Genomic DNA, 16,446 nt, shown 5'->3' on the forward strand with positions numbered 1-16,446 from the left:
TACATTTAATTATATCCTGGTGAAAATGTAATCTTGATAAAAAACATTAAACGTCTATATTTTCTTCATTTATCTGAAATTCTTTTACCTGCATTGTTATCTATTAGTTACCGGCATTAAGTTTAAAGAGTGCTTGAAAGGGATTTACATCAAATATCATAAATCAATTTTTGAGCTATAAAACTTTAAATAATGATTAATGAGGTGCCTAATATTTTTGGCCAAGGCTGTAGTTATTCAAGTTCACTTATTTTCTCAAAATAGAAGAACAATACCTTAAGAATTAATTTAGGATATTATCTCGTTATTTACGAAATTTAAACTATGTTAAACCACGTTGACATAAAAAAACTTTGATGTATCTTGTAATAACTAAACATTAATTGTCAACAAGAAGATCGCATCAACCATGGCGATAATTGTTTTACAACTTCGATACCTATCTGAAAATAAATTAAAAATATTTACAAGAGATGATATTAATTACAATAGAATTTTAAGTAAGGTCTACGTTATCACCTTTGCCTTTACTGAGTACGTGTTAATTTGTAGATAGATACGTCCTTTCTTCCGGATTCTAAGTTTCCGTATAAATCTCAAGGCCAGAGGATTCTGAATCTCTTGACTCTTCTATCTCGAAGAGGAAAGATAAAAGAGGTGGGAGAGTAGAGGCGAGTTGCAGCAACAGTCGTGAAAAGAAGCTCGAAAATGTCGCATGTCCGAAAGATCAGATCGCGGATTACGAATGTGGGACGCACTTTCATGTTCCATGGTCATCCAGTCGGCCGAACTGGGTCCGATTTGCGCCTCCCTGTTTCTCACTTTCGTTTAATTGTTTGTGGCGCCGGCCACCCCGGTAAGGATGTGCGACAGGCGTATCGATACACGTATCATTACGCGAAAAAAAATCGATTTTTTGCAAAAATATCGGTTACAAATCGCCTTTGAACTTCGAAGACGCTCTCTAAATTTCTTGAGATAAAATCTCACTCCAAAAGAGTAAAATTACTGCCACTATTGAAAAGGAGTGACAATATTTGCACTCTTGAATAAGATTGACAGATTTTCACTTTTTTTTGGAATTGAAGATTCATTCCAAAAAGAAGTGAAAGTTCTTTCTTTGGAGCGAATCTCATTTCTCAAAGGAATGAAAATCTGTCAATCTGGTTCAAAAATGCAAATATTTTCACTATTTTTTAATAATAGCAGTACTTTTACTCTTTCGAAGTGAGATTTCACTCTTTTTAAGATTCACTCTAAAAAAGGTGTGAGGTTTCTTTCACTTGGAGTAAGTCTCACTCTGAAAGAGTGAAAACCTGTTACTTTGGTTCAAAAGTACAAATATTTTCACTATTTTTTAATACAATAATAGCAGTACTTTTACTCTTTCGAAGTGAGATTTCACTCTTTTTAAGATTCACTCTAAAAAAGGTGTGAGGTTTCTTTCACTTGAAATAAGTCTCACTCTGAAAGAGTGAAAATCTGTCACTCTGGTTCAAAAATGCAAATATTTTCACTATTTTTTAATAATAGCAGTATTTTTACTCTTTCGAAGTGAGATTTCACTCTTTTTAAGATTCACTCCAAAAAAGGTGTGAGGTTTCTTTCCTTTGGAGTAAGTCTCACTCTGAAAAAGTGAAAATCTGTCACTCTCGTTCAAAAATGCAAATATTTTCACTATTTTTTAATAATAGCAGTACTTTTACTCTTTTGAAGTGAGATTTCACTCTTTTTAAGATCATTCACTCTAAAAAAGGTGTGAAGTTTCTTTCACTTGGAGTAAGTCTCACTCTGAAAGAGTGAAAATCTGTCACTCTGGTTCAAAAATGCAAATATTTTCACTATTTTTTAATAATAGCAGTACTTTTACTCTTTTGAAGTGAGATTTCACTCTTTTTAAGATTCACTCCAAAAAAGGTGTGAGGTTTCTTTCACTTGGAATAAGTCTCACTCTGAAAGAGTGAAAAATCTGCCATTCTTGTTCAAGAGTGCAAACCTTTTTACTCTTCCAAGAAATTTAGAGAGTAAAAAATCGTTTTTTTTCCCCGATACATGTACTTTTACGTATTGCACATCCCTACCACCCGGTATAAGCGATGATACAGGCACACGTATAATCTGTAAGCTGCGCTCGTAAGAAAACCGAGGTGACGCGATATAAATGAGGGAACGTCACTTTTCAGTCACTTCTACGGCCGGCTGCAAAATTGTTCAATGCATTCTTTTCTGACTTCTCAGCCGCTTCTTGCTCGGTCATTAATTAGATAATTATTATGCGCAAAGTGCGTGTCTCTCGTGCATTATAACGTCTTTTAACAACAGCCGACAGTCTCTTGTCAGTCTCTTGTCAGTTTCTTGTCAGTTTCTCTTTAATTGAGAAAGAAAAGATTTTTCAAGGACTAAAGGAGGATGTTGTAAAAAGGAGTCGGTTCAGTCAAACAAAAGGTGTGAATAAAAGGAATAGTGTTTGCAGATTTTGACCTCTTGGATACGACGATAAAAGTTTTATCTAGGAGGTCAAATCTACAAAGAACACTATTATTCTTTTTATTTATAGCTTATTGTTCGTACAGAAATTGACCCCTTTTTGTTAACATCCTCCTCTCAACGACTCGAAACGTGACTCAAACCGCGTTTTTCGATGAGTTTTAAATGTAGTCCGACTTAATAAGGTCTCGGAAGTAAGTTATGAAATCGCGCGATAAACATCTAACCCAGTTCGCAGAAGTATGGAAATTTCGATGCGTTATTACTGTGTTTGCCGGCTGACTGTCGGTGAAAGGCCAGTTCGTGTAATTCGCGCACATTCGTGCACGATTCTATGCCGTCTAGATAAATTCACCAGTCGGCCATGGTTGTGATGTGGTTCGGATGCCGAAGGATCGAAGAAATGCGGTTCTTTCGTCGAATGAATTCGGCAATTTTGCAGTTTCGAGCGAAGCGCGTCTCTTCGGGAGTCCTTCGTCCTCGAGAAACCTGATGCTGGTCGCAGTCGCAGTCCAGGAGACCCGAGCTTTGTACAGCGGATAGACACGTAGACGCGGGTAGGTCAGCTCGATTATCGAATTCCATTACGTAATCGCAGACGATTGCGCCAGGCAGCGGCCGGCCTGCCCGAGTGCTCGCATGTTGCCGGTTGTTAGAATCGCGAACCAGTCTACCTCGACTCTCAGCTCACGAAAGCGTGTGTAAGGGATGGAATTTGTATACAAAGGAAAGTACGGCTTTGCTATCTAATTATTTAGCTGGATAATGATCTGAAAATAATTTTCTCGCATCGAAATAATAATGTGGGACGCTTAAGTGTTGACATGCTGTAAAAAGTTTCAACGTTCTCAATATATAGAGAAATTTATTGAATTTTAATACGTATTTCTTTAGATAGTGCTAAATATACATTTGCTTGCAGTAAAAAAATATATATATTCAATAAAAAAGTGATAGTTGAATTAAATTAATGATTTTTGTATGAAATAAATATATGTTTATATTTGGTAAATACTTATTTAGAGCTATCGGAACAAATATTTATTAAAATTTAGTATTTTTTCAATGCAGTAATCAGTTTGAACGTCTTACGTCAATATTTTCGTGTTCCAAACAAAATTATTTTCAGATCTGTGTTTACCTAAATGTTTACTTGAGCAAAACCGGAAAAATTAATGTTTAAAAACCAGCCAATAATAATCTAATTGAAAACAATCTTGTTAATTCAATGACAGTATAAAGGTTACAAAAACTTAAGACGTAAGCAGTAAGCAAATCAGCATGTTGGATTTGCTGCTGTTTACGTCTTATTGCTTTATGTTTTTTGTGTGCCACAGTTTTTTTTAATTAAATAAATAACATGTATCAAAGCATGACGTATTTGTTTCATTAATAGATTATCGACTAATGCTGTTAATACAGCATTTTTTTCTGAATATGTTTCTTCGTACTTGTTTCTTCGATAATTTTCTTACAAGAACATTGAAGCGTTAAGAAATGTTAGGTGACTGTCAAGTTGAGTTTATTCAATCAATTTAATTAGTTGACTAATTGAGATGAATGCTCGATGAGTAATCGGCTTCTACATACAGGACAGATATTAATTGCAAGCACTCTAAAAGATTTTAAAGGATGATTCCTTTCAAAACGAAACTGCTTAGTTTCAGAGATACAGGGAGTCAAAGTTGAAGGAAAAATTTCGTTTTTTTTCCAAAAATTTCGAAAATCACTTTGTGTATGTTTAAAATTTCATCAAAACGAGTGATTTCTGGTGATACTTATGGAAAAAATGACATTTTTTCTTCAATTTGATATCCTGTATCTTTGAAATTAAACCATTATGACATATGGAACTTTCGTTTTGTGTGAAAAATCATCTCTTAAAATCTTTTAGAATATTTATTGTTAATATCTATCCTGTATATATTATTCTGAATTCTCGTGAACTTCTAATCTGTCTCTATTCTTCATTCAGACTTTGATACTTCTTTTAACCTCCTCTCAATTTTTATTCAAGTTTACAAGTATACAAGTACAATAATTATATTAGGACTCTTGAATTTTAAACAATACAAAAAGAAATTATTTAGTAACAATCAATAATCAGATATTGGATTGATATCTTCTTTATTTTGAACGTTTCGACTCTCTTTGGAGAAGAAGTTGTCCTCCTCAGCAAGAATGATACAAGTATAATTAGCTCACATGTCCATAATGTTTAAGTCACTCGCAAATTGACAAAGATGCAGCTTTGTTAATCTGACATTTTTTAAAAAACAAATCTTATTAGAGTGATATATGCGTAAACAATTTAAATGACTTACCATCACGGAATATGAAGCATTGCGCTGAAGTTTTGCTGAACAAATTAAGTGACAACTGAGTGACACGTCGTATGTTCTACATGTGTGATCCTTATATTTGAGTTTTAACATTTCTACTTTTTAAGTTTTAATATGTTGCTGATTCTTATTAGCCTACTATATTTATTTTTTTGTATTGTTTATACAAGTAAAGGAGCTTTTTACTGTGAAAATCTCAAATTTTAAGAATTAAACGTCATCTTCGTCCGACTGAGAGGACAACCGGTATCGTAAATCCATGTGGGGGTATATTTTACGCCAAAACAAGGATATAATCAACCGGTACAATCGAAAAAATTATTCCCAGCTATAAATAGCAGTGGATCGCAGAGGGAACGTGCAAATTCGCACGTACGCCATTTACAACCGGATTCAGATAAAACGAATGAATAAGAAACATAAATGAACGAATTTTCTTCCATAGACGATGACCTTTAAAATCAATTTAGCTATTAAGGATAAACGATTATAAATATTTATATGAATGATGACAGTGATGAATGGAGGGAATGTTTTTTCCTGATCGGTTGAAGAATTCACAGATCAAACGAACAAGCGCGAACAAATATGAACGAACAACTTGCTTCAGTGAGATGTTTCGATGCGAAAGATATCGCAGGACAATTTGGCCCTGTTCTCGTCGAAGTTGCAAAAGTCACTAAATTTATGAAGTATCGTAAGTTTTTTATTTTTGCATTAGAATTCTCTTTCTCCCTTTTATCAAATATTAAGTACCTATTTCACTAAGTTTCAAAAGTGTACACAGTTCAGCTACAGAAAACAGATCTCAAGACGTGATCATTCCAAACTCACGTAATTATATAAATGTATTTTGTGAGGGAAAATATCAATTTTTTTATGTGTAATCAGTTTATTTATAAACAATGAAATATATACGAATATTTAATTTATGTATTCTTTGGTCTAATATGGATTTATTTGGCATTGAAATTTCAACGCCATAAAAGTAGTAGCATGTAAGTACAATTCAGAAAATAAAAATGCACTTCAATATATGACTACCGAGAGAGAAAATAAATTTTATAAGAAGTAAATATCTAGTTTCGACAAAAAATGCATAGAAAATTTTGCACAAGTTAAAATAGCTATACTTAAACGTATAGATGATAGCCATGTAGCGTGAAATATTTAAATCATTTTTTGAAATATGTATTTTAATAAAATATTTCAGAAATATTGTGTAAATGTTTGTAAAACATTGTTTTAAAATTTATCTTAAAATATTTCACAAAAATATTTTAGAAACATGATACAAATATAATTGTAAGAAAAGGAACTTAAAAAACTCTGATTTTCTAGATATATTTATATATTTTAGAAATTTTATGAAAAATTTCTGAAATATTTCAAATCTTGCGATGAAATATTTTGGAAATATTTTTGAAACATTTCACGTTGTATTAGGGTAGTCCAGAGAGTTCAGAAAGAATTCAAAAATACAGTAAATCAAGTAAGAGCTGATCGACCAACGAGGTGCTGCACCATTTCATCTTATTAGCCTTGAGATAGATTCGAATAATTTCGTACGATACATCTAAACCTTTCTGCTTCAATTTTGCTTGTCCTTGATGCAGGATTAAGCCAGGATTCCGCGAAAACAGATTCACTATTTTTTTATCGTCTTTTTTGTCCACTTTGCATATCGAGCCATGTTCCGGTAAATCGATATTTTTTGTCACATTATATCGCTACATCCACTTCTGTATGAATGATTTCGACTTTTTCATATATTTAGCAGCCGCTAATTGTAACATTTTTGGGTGAGTGCAGAGGAACACAGCTTCATAGCGTGATGCGTATTTTACTCGTGGCGCTTAATGTGATTCTCTTAAGAAAGTTCAATGACAACTGAATCTTCCTTGATAGTGCATCAAAGACAAAGGTGCTCTCTATGGATTCATGATAGATTTAGGGCGATATCTTTTATTAGCTTTGAATAAGGTCGACCACGATCTTACTTGACTTACTATAATTCAAATATATCTCGAAAACTAACGTGGTTCTAATATTAAAACATATAAAAAATAAGAGCATAAAAAACCACAGCACAAGTTATAGTTTGTGATATTTAATTATTATTACATTAATTAAAACATTAAACGTTTCGGCCACAATCTGGCCATCTTCAGTAATTCAATAATATTCTTAAAACGCAGAGTTACATCCAGTCGACTGTTGAATTTAATGTCAACTATTGTCAACTTATGTTTTACTATAATTCAGTTGTATATATTCTGAGTTCCTCCTTAGATGCAAAAAATTCTTTTTACAAGTTTTTAAAAAAATTCTTTTTGCTGAAAATGAATTCAGAATTGTTGACACAACTGAATTCTTTTTTAATTTTCTGTGTTATCTGGAAGTGCATTATGTGCACTATCTGCCAGTTTGGCATCAAATGCTGAAAAAAATGGATATATCATGGGATATACCTTATAAATCTAGCTTATTGTTTGGCCTGGCTCCTTTATACATATAAAAAGATCGCATAAATAACTCTCGGCCGGCTGATCATCGGGTCGACCTTGATCGATGCCGGCGATCGGCCAAGTATTATCGCCCAGTCACGTAGGCCGGGTAAGGAATTCTTTTTTTCCTTCCCTCTACATAATCGAAAGATATTTCGTATTTTAGTAACGATGTTTATCGATATTTTGACATAGATGTAATTATAATGTGTCGACGTTATTATTGATAGCAACGGGAAGAAAAGCTATTTAAGTTGAAAAGATTTTAAGTTTGACGCATCCCCTACCACTGTAACTCTCAAAATATGAAGGTGTGTTAAATATTACTTTAAAATAGCGCCCTCGCATTTTTTACATATATACTACCGATATTATCTGCATTACCGGATGTGCACCACGGCAAGGTTGCTAGATGGATTTCACATCATGTTTCTCTGCGTGTGTAAATTTCAGTAACGCGTGTTGCCTGAAAACTGAAATGATCGTAACGACTATAATATGTATTCATTCAAATAATTGCGTGGTAATCTTATATATAAATCATATTTACATATAGTGAATTTTACTATAAGATGTTGAAACTGCACATATAAAGTTATTGTTATATATTATTAATATTATATAGCAATAATAACTATAAAAATGATGTTCCTAATCATAATCATTTTACTATGCAATTATAGTCACAAATACGATATACTTTTCTCTCAATGTCCTTGCAGTCAATTCCTCATATTAATGCAGGTCCTAATTTCTTCCTGTGAAATGTCATTCCAGATTTATCCTAGAGCTTGTGATAGTCTCACCTGAGATCGAGGTTGTCTTGCCAAATCTCTTAATCTACGATCTAAAAGTCCAATTTCAAGCTTTAATTAAAAAAAAAAAAACGTTATTCTATGTAATTTTTCGTGAAGTTACCGTCAGTCAAAGTTGATTAATGTTTGCTCAAAATTTTCCTATGCCATAATTTTTTTGAGCAGTATATAAATTTGAAAATAATTTTGTTGGCTTGACTACCAAAGTAATTATATTAAAAACTAAAAAATGATGCGCATTGCTACACAAAATTTTGACATTCTAGCAATCAAGTTTTCAATCAAATTATTTTTAGATTTGTATCCAATGTTTTGAATCTTTTACCAAAATCGTTCTGTTCTTTCCACGTAATCTTTTTAAATAGGAAAATATAACATGAAAAGTATAAATACCATAGATTGGAAGATTTTGTTAAAATATCGAAGGCAAAAGGAGAAAAACCACATTTTGACATCCTTAAACTGAGATCAGATTAGAGATTGGATTAGGATTTAACCAATCAAAAGAAAGAAAACCAATCTCATGATTAGTGAACTTTACTTTGATTGGTTAAACTTCAATCTAATAACCTTAATCTCAGTGTCTAGTCTTTGATCACTTTAGAAAACGCAATATAATGGAACGAAACATAAAACATGTCTCGGATGCCAAGTCAATCGCAATCAGACTGATTGGCTTAACTTCCGAGATCGGTCCGTGCAGGAAATGGAAGCCTAAGAAATACATACAGGCAAGAAACGATTCCGAAGCAATTGGCCAATCGATTGTTTTTCACAAATTGCAGGAACATATTCCATAAATCAGGGCTTTCAATTTCCCTAAAACGCTCGGCAATGATCCCTTTTGATGATGGAGGACGCAAGGACGAGCGGATCGATTCTCACGCGCGCGTTCGAGATTTACTTCGCGACAGGCGAACGAAAGTGAAAGCTACCGGCGACAAGACGCGACGTTTGGCAAATCGAATCGAGTCATGGGAAGCTACCGCAACCTAGACTTCAATTCATCTTGCCTCAATGGAATTTAGAAGGGATAATCTCTCTCGTTCGAGAACGACGGTGCAATCGGTTCCGGCGTTTTAGTGGGTGTCGTCGCACGCTCTTTTCCTCTTTCTCTCTCTCTCTCTCTCTCTCTCTCTCTTACAATTAGATTGTTCTTTGCACGTACTATACACACATTCTCATACGATCATATTCTGTTATTTTCATTTTATTTTATTTCCATTTGAATTTTTCTTTTAATTTATTATTTTATTATTGCGAGAGAAAAGATGATTGCAGTTTGTCATAATTTAATTATAATTTATATAGTTACTTTTTTGAGATAAGTTTATTCATAGTCATCACTGCTTGAAAATGTTTAGTTAAAAAATTTCATAAATAGGTGAATTTAGAAAAATAGTTACATTCATTATAATTACGATTGCATTTACCGAATAAAAAATGTTTATTTACTTGTCATTTATGTCTTAATATTTTACTAATCGTAAGTATGAAATATTTAATATTTGTAATAAATGTTTAGAATTAAAATTTATATAATATATATAGTGTAATTTTTTCATGTTTAAGAGAATTAAAAATATATTGTTATTATTAACATTACAGCAGTAATAATCATATAATAAAAATGGAGCTCCTAACAATTATTTATCACTTTTCTATCAGTGTGTAAAGCTTTTAGGCCAAGTATTCCTATGTCAACGTTATAATCTTACATAGTACAATAATGTGTACTACTACTCTCGCGTATTAAGGAGCAAACTGCGCAAAATAAATAGCGCTTATTTCTTCCTTTTTTCTCCTTCACTCCTCTTGTTTTTTTCTCTTTTTCTCGCGAAATCATCGAATGATTAATGGACGAGAGCGGTAGTCATAGGGAAGTGTGACACGACCTGGAAACCCCTTTGGTTCCCTTACGCAGTAGATATCTCTCGGAACGAGACCGTGACTGTTGCAGAGAGAGAGAGAGAGAGAGAGAGAAGTCGAAAGCGCGTTTCTTACGCAATAATTTTTAGTAACCAGCCGTGAAATAACAGCGTCGTAATGTCGCTGCTGTCTTGTCTCGAACTCACCGAGAGATGCTCATCGCGACGACAAGCACCGAGAATGGAACACCTACATATGCAAGCACGGTTGTAAATCGGATGAAAATGTCACGCATACGCGTCCGATTTCGTATGCACAATTTAAAAAAACCATCATTTATCGCTTGTTTATATTACTTGGAATTGCATAATTGAAAGAGCGCTTCTATAAGAGATGCGTCTGCATAATTGGAATTCAGTTGACGTGACCTTTCGTCGCCATTTAAACTTGTTTTATCATTATTAACGAGAAATATGTGAATAAGTTAATAATTTGGTTTTTCATCATAATAATCATGTAGGATGCTCAAACTGATAACTGGAACGTTAACGTTTTTTGCATTATTTTCATCAACGTTTACATAATCATTTCGATGAGCCAACATTATTTCCAAATCTAGCTAAAATTTTTTTCTAGATACTTTTATAAATTTGTTATCAAAAACTTTAATATCAGTTTACTACTGAAAAGTACTGAAAATTATTCTTCGAACTGTTCAGTTTTATTATTTAAAAGTAAAACCGATACTGAAAAGTACTGAAAACTGTCCTTTAAAACTGTTTAGTATCAGTTTTACTACTGAGAAGTAGTAAAAGTGATACTGGACGGTTTTAAAGAAGAATTTTTAAAAACTGCTGAAAAATAGTATATGTAATAAGAACTAAGAACAGTTTTCAGTAATAAAACTATTCAGATTTGTAGTCAGACTTAATTTTAAATATATTAGGTGTTGGAATTAATTCGTAGCGTTTTACAAGAGATGGGAAGTACTTTCATTAATGTATTTTTTAATGCTCATGTGAAATAAATAACATTCTTTCATTAAAAAACGCTACGAATTAATTCCAACACCTAATACATCAAAAAACTTTTTCCCATAAATATTTATTCTACTGCGTAATCCATGAACATCTGCGAAAGAGACATTCCTGAAAAGGCGGAGTGTACATGATTTGACGTCGATTGCAATTTGCTATTAGGCAATTGGGAGATGTAAGAGAGGAGGTTCATAAGATCGCATCCGCGATGCGATCGACGATGCGTTCTCCAGCGGTTCGGCGGAAAAAAGTACCGACGGCTCTCCTGCAGGTCGCTGAATTACGGAGCGTTGCAAAATCCCAACGTTTGCGCAATTAAGCGGCGAGCGTCTCGACCGACGTCGCTGAGAAAAGAAAACGCCGGGCTAAAATTTCGTAGTTGTAGTAAAATACCGGTCTCTCGTTAAGGTCTCATGAACGCGCGCACATTTTTACCTCGTATATCTCGATTGCGCCATCGTTACAATCCGAGCTGAATCGTTGCGCGAGCGTGAACGGCGCGTAAAGCGATCCAGCTAATAACCGCATTGCGTACCAACAGGCGCCTAACTGAACGGCGTTTTTTATTTTAGCGTTTTTATTCTCCCCTCATAAAAGCGATAAGTGCCGATTAAGTAAACGGATGAATGACAACGATAATGACAACAGTGTAATTAATACAAAGGAAAGCTCCGGGTCTCTCTCCTGTAATTGTATCCGTGGTTGCAGCGACAGCTCGAGAACGTTACGTTGGTCGTTACGTTGATCTTGACATTTAAACCTCCACGAGCTTGTGATTCGTTCGTAATATTCTGTTTCCACGATTTACGATCGAGCGATGGATGAATGAAAGTTCGTCGACGGATCATGTCTCGCCTCTTCTTTTCTCTTTCTTCTTTTCGCTGCACTGTTAAGTTCACAGTGTCATGTTATACTCAATTTGAGTAATTTTTAATTATTTTTATAAGTCGCCACTGTTCCTATTCAATGTATCATTAATTTAATTAAAACAGTAGAATTAAATAATTTAATTCAAGAAAATGTATCAAATGTAGTTTATTTACTAAATAATATGTTAATGTGGATGATATTCATTTTGAAACTAACTGCAGAAATGAATTGGTTTACATTTTGACGCACATGAAGGTTAAAAATAACATAATGTTATTTAAGTTAAAGAGAATCTGATTACCATCGCGCGCTTCTTTGATATCTAACAGCATATTCCAAACAGAGTATCTGCTTCTAGTATGAATTAAATTCCAGTCGAATAATCTCGAATTTCTTATGAATATTAGAAATTTTCACCAGTGAAATCGCTGTCCTTTCAATTCTCAAGACCTGTAAAAAAATTAATTTTCTTTTCGCAACGAGATATTAGCAAATGCATTTCGAATTCCGCAAATACTTAGTTCCTGAGTTTGTATGTACTTAGTTCTCTCGATCAGTATCGTTTCGCAAGTACAATATGTCACTCCTAAATACCACTCCTTACATTCGCAATAATTTAGTAGGGATTGCAGCACATTGAGAGTCGTGCATCTGCACTGAGAAAAATATTTGAGGGATTCTGATTGAAAATGAGCAAATCGGAATTTTCTAGTTAGATCTGCTAAATTCTAGTTGATACAACCAGAATTCTGATTGAGCGGAATCTTCTGGTCCATATATTTTCAACCAGACATTTTTCTTATCTATGAATCGGACGACCCGAATTCAAATCCAATCAAAATTCGAATCTTATTTGATTATCGTCTCTCTGAAAAGTAGAGAAACCCACCGAGAGTGTCTTGTGAGTATCTTGAACCCTTCTGTATTCTAGAGGCTATTCAAAACTGGCCTTTGTAGGTCTCATATTGAGAAAAACAGTTTGATTATACCACCAAGACATTATACGGTTGAATGCATTTTGATAAACCCAGCGGAACGTCTAATTATCATAGGATAGGATTTGATACTTTATAACGAGAATGTTTGATAGACCTAAGTATACGGATTTTTGCAATCAAGTTGCACGTTGAACTCGAATTCCAGCTCGCTGAAGATAAACGTCTGTTCCAGAGGTGGAGTGCGAGGTGTCTAGCCAAGTGGAGTATTCGCTGCAAGCGATCTGGGGCGTCTGCATAAGAGAGCTACACCTGGCGCTCTGGAAACCTTGGAGCACGTTACGAGACGCGTCCCTGAACGGGACTCTTCTACAGGGCCACGCGCAGTACCTCACGCCGCCACAAACGTATCCTTTGAGAATCACTCCGAGATGATTTCGTGAAATCGCGCGGTCTCATGCAAATTTCGAGACGCGGAATAACAGGATATATATCAGGTGCGCAACTAAGTTCTCGCTGTTATTTTGATGGCATTTTCATCAAAATAACAGCGAGAACTTAGTTGCGCACCTAATAATTTTGCATAATCTATCTCGATGGGTTGTTTCTGGCAGACTAGTCACGTGTGCCATAATTTTTTTTTTTTGAAGAACGTCTGATGTAGCTCTAGCCGGTCCTTCGCGTAAGATTTGAAACGAGAAAATTATACAATTGCGCGTTGTCTGTTAAAACAATTGAACTGGAAACGTGTGAAAAAAAGTTTCAACAAACTAACTCGTGGTCATTCTCGGTCTGTTTTTAAAATATTTTTCTCGGTCTCATTTACATTTTCAAGAACATTTGATTTGATCGCTCTCGTTCGCTAATCAATTTTTTTACTTCGTGTGTTTTTTTACTCGTACATTGTTTTTCAATTGCTATTCTTCTTGACCGAAACTGCAGTAGACAGCCACACGGTGAGGAAACGTTGAGATTATCTCTACCAGCTCCGGAACTCGAGCTCGGCACTCCGCCACGGCTCTGCTATCCTCTGGTGATTTTTCTTACTCGAAGAGACAATCGGGATCCTCATCCTGACGAAACCGTGAGAAATGCTTTACTATCTTGTAGATAACTTCTAGGATAACTCTGGTATATATTATGCACTCGAAAACTTAATTTCTCTATCTATTTTAATTTATCTAAAATTTAATTTAAAACCTTATAAAACCTTATTACGCCATATACAGTCATATAATAGAGTGATTGTGTGTAAATTAAATTACTTCTTTTATTTTTTCTGACTTTCGTGATATAAATTCTCGCTCGGAATAAGTACTGAAGTTACCCTACATGTTTTTTTTTGTAAAAGAGAAGAAAAGCAAAACTCACTTTCATTATCATCCATCATCTCTCGACATTTGTGTTTAAGGTGGCCCTGGTAAACGTCGTTCACATTAAGGACAGCGTGTGTACATTGCCGACTTCGATTTTAGCGCAGTATTTGAAGCAGGCAAACGGCCAACTGTCTTGTTTGAAGGTGAGTGCGAGATACAACGATTAGCTCCGAAAGGTGAATCCCAGTATCTACCATTAATCATCGGCATCGAATCTCTTAAATGTCGGACGCGAAAGATTTATATATATATATATATATATATATCGCAGATTAATTATTAATTGAGATAACTGTACCTAATATGATCTAGCATGAAGTAGGCCATAGTCTTGCTGTTATAATTACATGACTATAAATTCAATGTTCAATCTTCAAACTCATGTAAATATTGAAAATATCTGATATTTTCAATTATTCAGAAATGTTTCCTATTTTGAATCTGACCATCAATGTTGGACTCAAAAATCGTAACGCTTAAATTGACCGTATTGGGTAAAGTTACTTTATATTCCAAAAATGATAGTGATAAAAACGCGTTAACGATGGCCTCAATGTTTCTCTCGAAACTCGCTCGCTGATAAACTCGACATCATGACAACTCGTGCTTGCGATTTTTCCGCAGCAATTGTACCTGGCCACGGGCAACTCCAGCAACTACGATGAGAGCGATGCGATGTCTTCGGCTGGTCTGGGTTCACCAGCCCTGGCGCTTGCCGAGCCGTGCAATAACAACGACAGCGCCGGCGCCGGCAGTCGCGGTGCTCTGGTGGCATCCGGTCAGAGTGGTGACCAGGAAGGCGGCTCGCTTTGGAACACCGCGGGTGAGCAGCTCTGCGTCGTCTGCCAGTACTTCCCATTATCACGTGCCCTGCTACCATGCCGACACACCTGTATTTGCGCCTCGTGCTTCGGCAAGCTCGACCGGTGCCCGATGTGCCGCAGTCCGATCAAGAGCTACTTTTGCATACGCAGCGAGGAGTACATGCCACCGGAGAAGGAGATCAATCCTTGCAAACAACGTCAGTCCAGCCACGGACCTACTCATTGGCTCCACGATTGGAATGATCGGCTCACTGATTTCCTCGGCTTCGCCCGATAGGAGTATCACTCTCACTAAGGTCGCACGTTCTATATAAGCAAATGTCAGGATGGTCGACAGACTTTTTGTTTAATATAGATAATTTCTGCAGGTTTATTCCTATGTAAATCCTAGTGACCCGGCACAATATTAAATATCTTGAAATGATTGCGTTTTAAAAACGTAGTATTACATTTCTTCTTTATTGTTCAAATTATTTTTATATGAAATGTTATATGTACATATATAAAAATTATATGATATTATATGATATTCTCATATATGCACAAAAAAGTGAAAAAATTAATTTTGAGAATACAAAACTTAGAAATTGTCATATGGTAAGTTCAAAGATAGTAATTGACAAATTGTTTCAATATAATATAAGAAACAGGTTTTAATTTGTTACTTATTCTTATTTTAATTTTTACAGCCATTGCAAATGACAATGATTTTACTCCGCTCAAATTTTTCCTATGTGACTGAAAAAAACTATACAGTTTATAACTCAATAGACAGTTTATTAATCATTACTTTTATCTTTGATTTATGTTGGAATAAATTTGTAGGACTTAGTTACAAAACAGAAAGTATCAATCGTACTGACACTGACATATCTTGATTTATCATTTAATTATAAGAAAAGTGCGGAAGTTCGTAAGAATTCACAAGAAAAACGCTGTGCAGCCAGTGAACATAAAAGCTCCATCATTTTTGTTCTCGGCCCAAACAAAAATAATTAAAAAAAAAAATCATTGTTTGACACTTTTTAATTTTTCATATAATGTATTTTTGAGAGAAAAAAATGTTTAAGATTATATATATTCAGATGTCCTCCTATGTAATTAATCGAGAATTATATTTTTATCACAGACTTTTTCTTCTGAAAAATCTGCTGCTATTATTTATTCTTAATCATTGATTTTTCAACCATTGTTGACATACATATATACGCACGCAACACACGCACTATTTGGGAATTATGAATTTAATAGATTTCTTTAATTTTTTATATTCTTTACATATATATATAAAATGAAACACACTATATGTATGTATGTATGTATGTATGTATGTATGTATGTATGTATGTATGTATGTATGTATTTATGTATGTATGTATATACA

General features: G+C 34.4%; 1 protein-coding gene across 3 annotated transcripts in view; it reads left to right on the forward strand.

Annotated features, from left to right (window-relative positions):
* LOC105145318 (cell growth regulator with RING finger domain protein 1) overlaps positions 1-16,209 on the forward strand; it is a 38,081-nt gene extending 21,872 nt beyond the window's left edge. For 2 of the 3 annotated variants that reach the window (XM_087414903.1, XM_011054781.2), the window contains 4 exons: positions 13,098-13,269; positions 13,805-13,946; positions 14,274-14,381; positions 14,863-16,209. In XM_087414903.1, the coding sequence (XP_087271029.1) occupies positions 13,098-13,269; positions 13,805-13,946; positions 14,274-14,381; positions 14,863-15,339 (899 nt within the window). In that variant the 3' untranslated portion in view covers positions 15,340-16,209. The remainder of the gene's footprint in view (positions 1-13,097; positions 13,270-13,804; positions 13,947-14,273; positions 14,382-14,862) is intronic. The other variant, XM_087414904.1, reaches the window with a different exon arrangement.
* Positions 16,210-16,446: the final 237 nt, after the last annotated feature.

This window comes from Acromyrmex echinatior, chromosome 17 (genome assembly GCF_024713525.1).
Source record: "Acromyrmex echinatior isolate Ae372 chromosome 17, ASM2471352v2, whole genome shotgun sequence".
NCBI lineage: Eukaryota > Metazoa > Arthropoda > Insecta > Hymenoptera > Formicidae > Acromyrmex > Acromyrmex echinatior.